The sequence below is a fragment of the Gymnodraco acuticeps genome, unplaced genomic scaffold (assembly GCF_902827175.1).
Source record: "Gymnodraco acuticeps unplaced genomic scaffold, fGymAcu1.1, whole genome shotgun sequence".
NCBI lineage: Eukaryota > Metazoa > Chordata > Actinopteri > Perciformes > Bathydraconidae > Gymnodraco > Gymnodraco acuticeps.
The window spans coordinates 6,339,534-6,351,988 of NW_022989768.1; the positions used below are offsets into that span (position 1 = coordinate 6,339,534).

General features: G+C 39.8%; 2 protein-coding genes across 2 annotated transcripts in view; one reads left to right on the forward strand and one right to left on the reverse strand.

Annotated features, from left to right (window-relative positions):
- Positions 1-4,575: 4,575 nt before the first annotated feature.
- Positions 4,576-8,467, forward strand: LOC117547741 (vitamin D 25-hydroxylase). Its single transcript, XM_034218551.1, is given in 6 exon segments — positions 4,576-4,819; positions 5,377-5,518; positions 5,635-6,267; positions 6,427-6,573; positions 6,576-6,755; positions 7,451-8,467. Coding segments are annotated over 6 exon segments (1,557 nt in total). The 5' UTR covers positions 4,576-4,582; the 3' UTR covers positions 7,669-8,467.
- Positions 8,468-9,571: 1,104 nt separating this feature from the next.
- Positions 9,572-12,455, reverse strand: part of pde3b (phosphodiesterase 3B) — a 53,042-nt gene continuing 50,158 nt past the window's right edge. Inside the window, 1 exon segment of the mRNA XM_034218872.1 lies at positions 9,572-12,452. Within this exon segment, the coding sequence (XP_034074763.1) occupies positions 12,291-12,452 (162 nt within the window). The 3' untranslated portion in view covers positions 9,572-12,290.

Below are 12,455 nucleotides of genomic sequence, written 5' to 3' on the forward strand. Positions count from 1 at the left end.
ACAACAAAATAAGTTACCATAGCTATGCGGATGACACACAAATGTACATAACCATTTCACCAGGAGACTATTCTCCAGTTAAAACACTGAGTAAGTGCATTGAACAAATCAATGACTGGATGTGTCAGAACTTTCTCCAATTAAACAAAGACAAAACTGAGGTAATGGTCTTTGGAGCCAAGGCAGAACGTATAAAAGTTAGCGCTGAGCTTCAGCCTGCAATGTTCAAAACAACAGATAAAGCCAGAAATCTAGGTGTAGTCATGGACTCTGACCTGAGTTTCAACAGTCACATTAAAATAATTACTAAATCAGCCTACTATCACCTAAAGAACATATCTAGGATTAAAAGACTAATGTCACAGCAGGATTTGGAAAAACGTGTCCATGCTTTTATCTTCAGTAGACTGGACTACTGCAATGGTGTCTTCACAGGTCTCACTAAAAAATCTATTAGAAAGCTGCAGCTGATTCAGAACGCCGCTGCTCGAGTAATCACTAACACTAAGAAAGTGGATCACATCACTCCTGTTCTGAAGTCTTTACACTGGCTTCCTGTGTGTCAAAGAATAGATTTCAAAATACTGCTGCTGGTTTATAAAGCACTGAATGGTTTAGGCCCAAAATACATTTCTGATCTTCTGCTAAATTATGAACCATCCAGATCTCTCAGGTCTTCAGGGACTGGTCAGCTTTCTATCCCCAGAGTCAGAACTAAATATGGTAAAGCAGCATTCAGTTATTATGCTCCAAATATCTGGAACAAACTCCCAGAAACCTGCAGGTCCGCTGCAACTCTTACTACTTTTAAATCCAGGCTGAAGACTTATCTTTTTGTCGCTGCTTTTAATTAAACTATTCATATCTTAGACTGCACTGTAACTTTTATCCATGTACTTTTTCTTTTAATGTTTAATTGAACTATTCATATCTTAGACTGCACTGTAACTTTTATCCATGTATATTTTCTTTTAATGTTTATTTTATTAGCTTTTCTTTTTAATGACTGATTTTAAATGCCATTTTCTTAATGTCTTTCATTTTTTGTAAAGCACTTTGAATTGCCTTGTGTTGAAAAGTGCTATATAAATAAACTTGCCTTGCCTTGCCTTACCTTACTTTTTATTCATGTATTTTTTCTTTTAATGTTTCTTTTATTATCTTTTACTGTTTTTAAATGCCTTTGTCTGAATGCCTTTCATTTTTGTAAAGCACCTTGAATTGCCTTGTGTTGAAAGGTGCTATATAAATAAACTTGCCTTGCCTTGCAGCCTTTGGAGGGCGAGCATTTTCTAGCCCGCAGCTCCGATCGACACGATCACAAGGCTACAGGTAGCGATGAGCTAGAATCGCATTTTCAATAAGCTAGCTTGGCTTCTACTCATAAAGTAGTAACCTGTGCAGCGAGAAGATGAAAAAGGACTGAACTGAACTCATTCGTTGACAACACCGGAACTTATGTCTTCCGGGGTCATACAAGGTCACACGTGACTTTGTTGATATAAATATACGACCTGCGCATGCGCGAGACAGAAGATATTCAGTGCTAAGCACCGTCGGTCAGTAAGGATGAAATAGAACTCAAACAACCACGCTGAATTCCATCAAAATCACTATTAAAGTTGTAAAATTGCTGAGTCATTCAAGTTTTGAATGCTCTTTAAATGTTGTTGGGCAAAAAAAAAAAATGCAAACCAGCACTTTCATTTATGAACACTTGCACACGATAAATAACACCAGACGTCTTTTTTCATATTAATCTTTATAAAGAGTTGAAACTGAAATAATACTTACTTGACTGAACACGAAAATAAATTATTATTGAAAATGTTATAAAAGCAACACATACGGTAATCATACAGAAAGCAGAAATAGATTTTGAATTTGCAGATTAGTTTTGAACCTCTCAAACAGATTTTGAATTTGCAGATTAGTTTTGAACCTCTCAAACATAACAAACATATTTTCCCTGTGTCTTGAGAAAAATCCTCCCGTATGTATTAATCTAACACATGTGTACATGTTGAGAAAAAAAGGCTATCTAAGATAAGTTCCATTGTGTCCTGTTCAGTCCTTCGTGTTATTAGATCACTTAGACATTGTCAAAGCGATAGATTTAGAATGACCCTTTCTTGTTTTCAAAATCTAATTTAAGAAATGAAGACATATTTTTTTAGAGAACTGTAGCTCTTTACAACACAGCCTCTCCTTAGTGGGTGGAGTCGTGTTATCAGGGAGGCTCTGTGCACCTGGGCAGTGACCCCAAATGACTCTGCCCATTACACTTTTAGCTCACGGTAATCTGTCTCCCTCTCTCTAGCCTGGCTTCCACCCCTGGTTTGTTTGCTTTTTAGTTTATCTCTAGCTCACCAGTTTTGAACATTTGATAGTTTGTCTGAAAAAAGAAGGCACCATTGTCGATAAACTGAGCCAAAGGAATAGGGGAAGAACATTTATAATTGAGATCTTATTTTGGGTTCATAATAAACGTTTGATAATCATAAATTGGGTTGGGGTTCCGTTTTGTTTCCTTGCATGTCAGCATTAGTTAGCATCTTTCTAGTTCAGTAGTCCTGATCACTTTTAACCATAAGGGGATTGTGCATTATTCGGCACAACTGCTGTGCCGAAATATGCACCCCCGCCGTGAAATGCACCCCCCAAAAAAGATGCTTCCATTGAATCTATTAATCCCACCCTCAAGCATTTTTTAGGGTATAGTTGTAGGATATACCAATAAATGGAGCAAGTTTCATGTATGTGACCCTTGTATTATGTAAGATAGCAAGGGGTGCATATCGTGGCAACCAGGCCTGCCATAAAAAGCACCCCTCAAAATAAAAATGTTTCTATTAATCCCACCCTCAAGCGCTTGATGTAAAAATCCATTAGTTCATTTAGACCCGAATAATTAACACAAAAAGGTAAAAGAGTCATCTTTAAAATGCAAAAATATGCTGACAAAGACTATGTAACATTTGTAAACATATATTTGGATTATTATATGGAAAATATGTAAACAGTATACATACAGGGCGTTACAATTCCATTTAATTAAAAAAAAATTAAAAAAAATCGCTGAAAAAGAAGTGACGAACGAATGCAAAATCCAGGAATCGACAACCCAACCATCAAATACGGAGCGAAAAGTTTAACCACAAGAATGAAGAATCTATGAGCTACCACTAAACGACTCACAGTCTGAAAATTACCATACAAAAACCCTGGACGTTTACCTTTCGTTTTAAGCATCGTTTTAAGGCGTAAACGTTTCATTTTAAAATGCGCGTTCCCGTGACAAGGGGTGCATTTCACGGCAGGGGTGGATAATTCGGCACAACACCGGCTCGCAGTTTTTGTTGATTTGGGCATATTTCCTGGACAGGCTACTTTGTGACACAGTTAATAATAAGTGTAATAGTCCAGTTATAAACGACATGAATCAAATATGTGTTGCTGTATTTTAGTGGTAAAAAAAATGCATTCATCATCATAATTATTCTATATATAGCCTATAATTTACACCGTGCCTAAACCGGAGGAGAACGCTGGCATTTCTTATCCTACTTGAAAGACTATGGAGGGATAGGGTCTGCTAAATTAGTTTATTTTGGGGATGGGCCGGATGCTGTCACCGTTCCACTTCCTGCCCGGCACCTCTGCAAACTAACCGTCCTGCAACGCGTCGAAAAATAGACTTGAATCCTATTTGAGCGGAGCCCAGCGCCGAGACGCTTCTAGGACGCTACTGAGCCGTAACGCGGCCCATAACCCATTGACTAAAGTTGCCGGACCCGGTAGAATCTAGGGGGGACCCGGTGGAATACAGAGGTCACAATGCAATCAATAACCATTTCACGAGCCAAACTTTTTATAATGTTTTTATTGTATTGTATGTTTATTGTACTCTTACAAAATAGTCTTAATATTCCTTTATGTTATATTATTGTTTATCCTGATTCTTATAGAAGCCCAAAAGCAGCATCATTCAGGGAAATTCAAAACATCTGTTTTGTTCTGAAAGTGTTGCCACATAGTTCATCCTACCTCCTACTGGGAAAGCTGCTTCCAGACTGTGTGTGCACGCCTGTCTGCGCCCTGCGGTTACCAAACAATGGGTGGCTCGTGAGACCATCGACTCATTCAAAACCAACCCCAGTCTCCACTGCTGTAATGTGATTGATTAAAATCTTACTTACATAATTGGTTCATGTCAATTATTACTTGTGTAAGTGATATTGATGTATTAAGGCACTGTCTGCACGTTAAGCCAACGTTTAATGCCTCAGCGTTTTGTTTCAAACTTTTATAAGGGTGTTGATGAAGTTATGGCGTGTTACCTACCCCCTCTGTAGGGTTGCAAAAAACTAATCTTATATAGGCTAACCACCAAAAAGGATTGGGGGTATTGATCAAGAGCAGAACAAAGTTCACCCCACAGTTGACTGACTTTTCTGGGCCAATCTTAGCCTTAGAGGCGGGGGATAGAAAATGTGCAAGATGATATGTGGCCTCAGTTCCTCTGAGGAGAAGCCGAAGTCAGCAGAGGTGCTCATTCATGGAAGATACTTTTTTTTAGAAGATGGTCTCAATTAAACCGCCGTCTCTGGTGCCGGTGTCCTGCGCGCAGGCTCTCCTCGGTGTGGGCTGTCTGGCTGTCGTCCTCCTCGCCTTACTACTGGTTCGCCAGCTCATGAAGCAGAGAAGACCCCCGGGCTTTCCTCCTGGTCCATCTCCCATCCCTGTGATAGGGAACATTATGTCTTTGGCCACCGAGCCGCACGTCTTCCTCAAGAAACAGAGTGAAATTCATGGCCAGGTAATGACTTCAGTTTACAGCGTATTTTAGGGACCGCAGTGCTTTTTTACTTATGCTCTGCAAACTGTGCACTGCATGACCTTATACAAGACGTTAAAGTCTTTCATGACACACACATGCACCCACACACACATTGGGAACTAGCTACGAGACGAACAAATGAGACTCGCCCTAACATTTTGCAGTATGCAACATTTGGAGGAGAAAACGCTAAAAAAAAAAAAAATCCACCCAAAATAAATACATAATGAGGACACAGTCTTTCTTTTGATTGCAAGTTGTATTTTTTAATTGTAAACTTGCTTTATGTGCAGAGCTGGATATGTGGGTTGAGAGCTAACCTTAAAAAGGGATCAGAGCAGTTTCATTCACTCATTCTCCTGTTAGATGGCTCATGGAAACCAGTTTGGATAATAGTGCCAAAGAGTAGGCAAGGAACATTTTGCGAAATGCATTAAATTATAACATCTCACATTCCTTAAATAGGCATTCAGATGCATTAAAAAGTGTAAAGTACAAAATATACAATTGTTAATTTTGCAATGTGTATCTTCCAGATTTTCAGTCTTGACCTTGGAGGCATCTTGACAGTGGTGCTCACTGGTTATGACTGTATCAGGGAATGCCTTTACAATCAGGGCGATGTGTTTGCTGATCGCCCATCGCTGGCCTTTGTTCAGAAAATGACCAAAATGGGCGGTAAGATGATATTATAAGATTGTAATGCATACCAATTCTCATGCAACACTATCTGAATAATTACAGTTGGCATGCTGCAATTAGTAAACTTTTAATTTTGTCTCCACCTTTCAAAGGGCTTCTCAATTGCAAATATGGCAAAGGCTGGATTGAACACCGTAAACTGGCTTGCAACTCTTTCCGTTACTTTGGCAGCGGCCAGAGGCAGTTTGAGAGGAAGATCTCAGAGGAGTGCATGTTCTTTGTCGATGCCATTGACGAACACAAAGGAAAGCCCTTCAACCCCAAACACCTGGTGACCAACGCTGTGTCCAACATCACCAACCTGATCATTTTTGGACAGCGTTTTACTTACGATGACCGCAACTTTCAGCACATGATCGAGATATTCAGCGAGAACGTGGAGCTAGCAGTGAGCGGCTGGGCACTCCTCTACAACGCCTTCCCTTGGATTGAGTATGTGCCCTTTGGAAAACACCAGAAGCTGTTCCGCAATGCTGCTGAGGTGTATGATTTCTTACTTAAAGTTATAAATGGTTTTTCACAAGGTAGAGTGCCACATGCACCTCGCCACTATGTGGATGCCTATTTAGATGAGTTGGAGCAGAACAAGGGAGAACCAGGCTCCTCTTTCTCCCAAGAAAACCTAATCTATTCAGTGGGGGAGCTTATTATTGCTGGCACTGAGACCACGACGAACACACTGCGCTGGGCCATGCTGTACATGACTCTCTACCCTAACATACAAGGTCAGTAATAGCAGAAACATCTTCCACATATGTGAACATTTTATTTCTATTCTAACCCCTAGAGAGAGATTTCATGCACATCTGTTTGTGCGCTGATCTAAATAATGGTTATGTAATGTGTGAATACATGTCTAAGAGTGTCTGTTTTCCCATGAATAGAGAGGGTGCACAGGGAGATCGACAGTGTGCTTGAAAATGGAAGGGTACCCACTATGGAGGACAAACAGAAGATGCCCTATGTGGAGGCTGTTCTGCACGAGATCCTTCGCTTCTGCAACATTGTCCCACTTGGTATTTTCCGTGCCACCACCAGGAGCAAAAGTCAACGGGTACAACAATTCCCAAAGGCACCATGGTGATCACAAACCTCTACTCAGTGCACATGGATGAGAAGTACTGGACTGATCCAGGTGTTTTCTCACCCCAGAGGTTTCTGGACAGCAATGGCAACTTTGTAAAGCGTGAGGCCTTCCTGCCTTTCTCTATGGGTCAGTCTTTATGTTTCTTCTCAATTCCAACACTCATAAAACAAATGATTGTGGCTCTGGTCATTTGTGAGTCATGATTGACATTTCAAAATGTTAATAATTTCCCTCACTTGCTTTACACACTGTATTTTGTTCATTGCAATCTAATCCCCCACTTACATTAAATAGGCCTACAAAAGCTTTAAAAGAAAAATGAAAACAGATGTAGTGCCTGTTTATACACTGTAGCAATGCTACCATTAGAACATCTTACTATTTATTACAACAATAAAAGTAATTAAGTTTGAACATTAAATCAAATGTAATGTGTGGCATTCATATTGTATTGCTTTACATCTGCACAGACTCTAGCTATAATCAATACATCCTTCATATTTACACAAAAAGAGGGTTTGTCTGGATTCTAAAACCAATAGGGTCAATGAACTGTGTTAAACATACATGTGGATGTTATGTAAATATGATGTTGAAAATGATAAAGATTCTAGACAGGAGCAGAAAGGGTAGACAGCAGATTTTGATCTAACATAACGATTAGGTCACAGGAAACAGAATACACGTTCTCATCTGTAGTATTCCCCAATGTATATCTTGTAATTCTAAACAGTTTTATGAATTGGACAGATGTTGGGCCTGTGTGTGTGTGTGTGTGTGTGTGTGTGTGTCTGTCTAAATTATAGATTTTTCTTCTTCAGGGAAGCGTTGCTGTCTGGGTGAACAGCTGGCCAGGATGGAGATGTTCCTCTTCTTCACCACTCTGCTGCAGAGGTTTCATCTGCAGTTCCCTCCAGGAACCGTCCCCACTGTCACTCCCAAACTGGGCATGACCTTGCAGCCCCAACCTTACTCCATCTGTGCTGTCCGCAGGCAGCAGAAAAGCCCTTGCACTGGAGACACTCCTTATCACATATAGGCACTCAGGAACTTTTAACAGCTGGTTCAACTGTTCAAGCCAGAATTTTATTTTGCACATCATGCAACCACACAATGCAGGTGCATAAAACTGAATTGCGTCACAGTTTTTGCAAATGTTTAAGTGGTAAATGTAGCTATAGACAAATAGACACATGATCCAGTTTATTCAAGTACTATTGAATTGATGTACTGAGCAATATGCATGTTTGCACGCTATCTTATCGCAGCAGGGGAGGCGACAAGACTTGGTGCCCCAGAAGATAGTCTGGGAAAACTTGTGTGCTGTTGATTTAGTTCTCTGTAGCTCAGAGTTGATCCGAGCCCAGAAAATTAGATGTCTGAACCTTGGTGCGGTAGCAATGGGTTAGGTATTTGTCAATAATTGATAGTAAGTACACCTATGATGGTTCATAGCCCTGCCTTCTCAGGACAGCGTCAGGTCAGACAACTGACACCACTTATTTGTACATGTGTGGTGAAATGGCACTTTCCAAGAAAATTCTGAACACTGTGTGTTGAAGTTGGACGTGGGCCAGATTTACATCATCGGGACTGACTCTGACCCCTCCTCCAGGGATTGCGCTCTCTGGAAATTGGGTCTCTCAGAAGGCAAATGCAACCTTGGTGGATTTCTGGAAACTGACTATGTGACACTGATTTCAACTAAATGGTGCTTATCAGTACTAACAAAGTACTGCGTTTAGATTTTAGGAGAAGATGTGTTTGTACATTTTTTGTAATACTGGGATACTAAGTTTTTTTGTGTATTCATAAAGACTTTCTTAAGATATTTAAAACTTGTCCTGTCATCTTTAAACTGCTGCCAAATTGCTAAAACACAACTCATATATTACGTACAAACACCACATATTTATGACAGTGCGTTTTATCCACATAATAAGACCACAGATTATCTTATTTATTACTTAAATATGTAACTTCAAGAGATACAGCCCATTGATTTTGTGACCGAGGTCCTAGACAGAAGCAGCTGTGTAACCCATGTTCTGAGTTAACCTCTCTTCTTCACACTGCTCTGCTGCATCATGTGCATTTTATTATTTTAGTCTACTTCGGGGGCTGGATTAGGCCAATGTATCCTATTTAAAAATTAACACACGAAAGGTTAACATCCATAATGGAGTGATATTTCAGGCAAATTTTCGTTTTTTTATATTTTTAGCCAAGTTTTCCTCCCCGCCCTCTCCTGATGGAAATATCTGGCTCCATAGCATGCTAAAAGCTTCAATATGTCCATCTGATAGTTAATAACTGTGTTAGACTATCTTGGTGCTGGGAAGGTGGTTTACAGTTGGTTTTTAGTTTTCCACCGAAAGTTTCCTGCTTCTGCCAAAATAAACTGATTAGTGTGTTGCAATGGAACAAACATTAAAGTTGGGTTCCGTAAAACATATAAGCTGAGAGACTGGTGCCAAGGGGAGCTATAGAATGCTGTCATAAATGTCTGTAGGTTCATTATTACAGTTACCTATTTCACACCCTTTGTGAATGTAAACATATGTATTACAGTAGTTTGTAAGGCTCTGCACACCCACACAGTGTTTTCTGTTACTCTGGCTGATCAGACATATGCTCAGGTTGAAGCTGGGTTTAAGCAGGATATAAGGCCTTATTATATAATGACTAGTGCATAAGATGCCCCACCTTATCAGATGTCAGTCAAGTAGTTTGTACACAACCACTGCCCTGAGAGCAGGTCAGATCAGGTGAAGAACAAGTGAAAACACCTGTGTGGGTGAACAGAATCTGTGTTTGGAGTCTTTAAGGTTATTCCCATCTGTTTATTTTTAGTGGTATGGACACAAAAGAAAGCTGTGTTAATGTAGTCTATTGTAATTTCACACAAACACACCCCAATAAAAATCAACGAGAACTTCGGATAATTTAGGATGTGTTTTTATGACAGCTATAAATAACAACAAAAATCAGTTGCCCCCACAATGTAGATAAGGGTGAATGGTTACATTAGACAAACACACGTATATTGATGCTACATAAGGGTAACAACCATTCATAGATGTATTTATGGCACAATCATCAGAGGACACTGTAGTTTGAAAGACTGCACAGTGAGAAGCCAACAAACCTTTACAACTTAATGAGCAGGAATATAGCGGGTCAGAAGCTACCGAGGCTTTATGATCCAGCATGGGTCCATGTGAATAAGTTGACGACAGAGTTGTCAGAATGTATATGGCTCTGACCTGAGTCCAACTCTGACTCCTGCCACCGTCACTGCCATTTTGAGCCTGGTGGAATACTTGACTCAAGGTGTTTCTCTTGCAATAACAGTACTGGAGCCCAGAGGCAATTTGACAATCAGCGTATCACAGCCCACAAACTACTGTATAGGTAAAGTTTGGCACGAGTTGGGTCGACTGAGACAACAGTGATAGAGAAAGATAATGTGGAATACTAGAGTGGTTATGATGCAGAACCGGGACAGGCTGAAACCAAGTGAAAAATCAAAACCCCAAACCCCACAGTTCCACACCTGTAAAAAGAAGTAGATAAAAACTCTGGAAACACAATGGTACTTACAGGACCTCAATGTACAATATGTCAGCTGCGTGTAGAAAACAGATGCATTCATTTGATTATTTAAAAAATATATATTTATATGCACATACTCTTTTGTACAGCGGCTAAACACTTGTTTGGTATTAAAACGTGCATACCTGTATCTATTGTTTAGTATTTAAATAGTACTATCTTGATTTACACTGCTTACTTAATATTTTGTCCAGAGATTATGATTTAATAAGGTGATAAGATAAAGGAGCAAGGCAACACTTCTGCCTTCTCTTCCCTAAAACGTCTTATACTAGTGGAATGCCAAGAGTTCTTAGAGACAAAAATAGAGAACTAGTAGTTTTTTAAGGTGCCTCACAGCACGTCTTGATACTGTATGTACTGTATATATATAAACAATAAGTGAAATTAACCCTGGATCCCTTCTTTACACACTGGCCGAGTTATGGGTTTGGCAAAAAAATAAATAATAATTGAGCAAAAGGAGTTGGATGAGCTTTACATTTATCCGAATATCAGTGTTTGCCATCAGACCAAAACACTAAATAGACATTTTGCTGTTTGTTTAAAAACAGAGTAGATTGTGCAATGAATTTAAGAAAAAGAGATTACCTAATAGACTGTTGTAGATCTGCAAAAAGGTGTTGATGCAGGACAGACGTTTGCAGTCTGCTGACAATCAAGATAAGCCCTTCTCCAGTGAGGTTGTAAAAAGGTTATGCAAACAGTGAATGAATGGCCGAGAGACAGCACATACTGTATGCTCCTCCGTCACAGAGGCTTTCATTGCTTGAATTTGTTTGTATTCAAGTTGTTCATTAAGAGATTACAAACTACTTCAGTCACCCAGATTTTAATTTTCTGACTTTTTAAAGTGTATTTTATAGTAATGACATAAATTCTTGCAAAATAATTATTCAACTTTTGTGTGAATCCTGAGTAACCTTTAACAAATACCTAGAATCAAAAGAGAAAAATGAAGAATCCCTTCATTGAAACAGCACTCCTGATCTCAAAGCAACATGTTAAAACACCAGAGGACATTTCACTGATTAGAAAGCAACCATTACTGAAAGGACACACAAACATATAAACAAAGTACATGGTCAAATAATTAAAAAATGTGCTGTCTTTCTCCCTACTCATTCTCTTTATCACATTCCCTTCAAAAATATTCACACACTCTAAGAAAAATGAAGCAAGGACAGTTAAATATCCAAACAAAAGACAGTGGTACACATGAGTAAAAGCATCAAAAATGATGCAGATATAATGCTATTATTCAGTCAACATTTCAATAATGTCTCTGTGACTGAGTCTGATACAGTGTTTCGTGTCGCCAGCAAGGAGAGAGAACTACACAAGCCTAGGCTCTGGGCCGATATGGACTCAGTAAAGGTTCAGACAGGCACATTTGAGATATATATATATATATATATATATATATATATATAATTCAAAAATATACCTGACTTGAGGCTGAAACAGTCTCTTGTCTTTCCGTGTTTGCTTTGGTAAAGGGTATCAATCACTTCATGATGTTGCTTGCTTCATTATTTTTCCTCTACCTTTCATTTTTAAATAGACAGGAATTGTTTTGTACCTAAGGGAGGTGTAAGCGCTTTTCCATTCAAGGCAGCATCACAGCCGGGTCACCGTGGAGTCGAGTAAGATACTGCTCCACTCCGTCCACACTCTTCTTCTTCTGCACCTTTCCTCCACAGTTCGGGTGCTTTTTTTTCTTCTGGGTGCACTCGACTCTTCCTGGGTTGAAAGTGCATAGGAGTTGGGCTCCCACCGTTGCAGCAAGGATCCGCTCACAGTAGTAAGGCCTTTTTGTTTCTCCAAAAAACAATGTGACTGCTTAAGCATCTGAGTGTCTGCACAGTGAATCTTTCAATATGTGTGTGTACGTGTAAGAAAAAGAGAGGGAGGGAGAAAAGTGTGTTTTATGTGCATCTGTCTGTTTGTGTCGGTGAAAGGCAGGTGGTTGAGGGACTCATGTCCTTGTTCTGCCTCTCCTCTTCTTTTTCACGTGTCTCTGTTTTTTCCTCCGCCCTGCTGCTGCTACTGACGCTCCTCTCCCTCCTCCTCCTCCTGGATGACCTGGATGTCATCTGAAGGGGAGGTGGGCAGGCTGGCGGGCAGGTTTGGGAGGAGGCCGTCGGGCTGCTGCTGTTTGCTGATCTCTTTGCTCTTCTCCTCCTCCTCGATGGTCTTTATCCACACCTT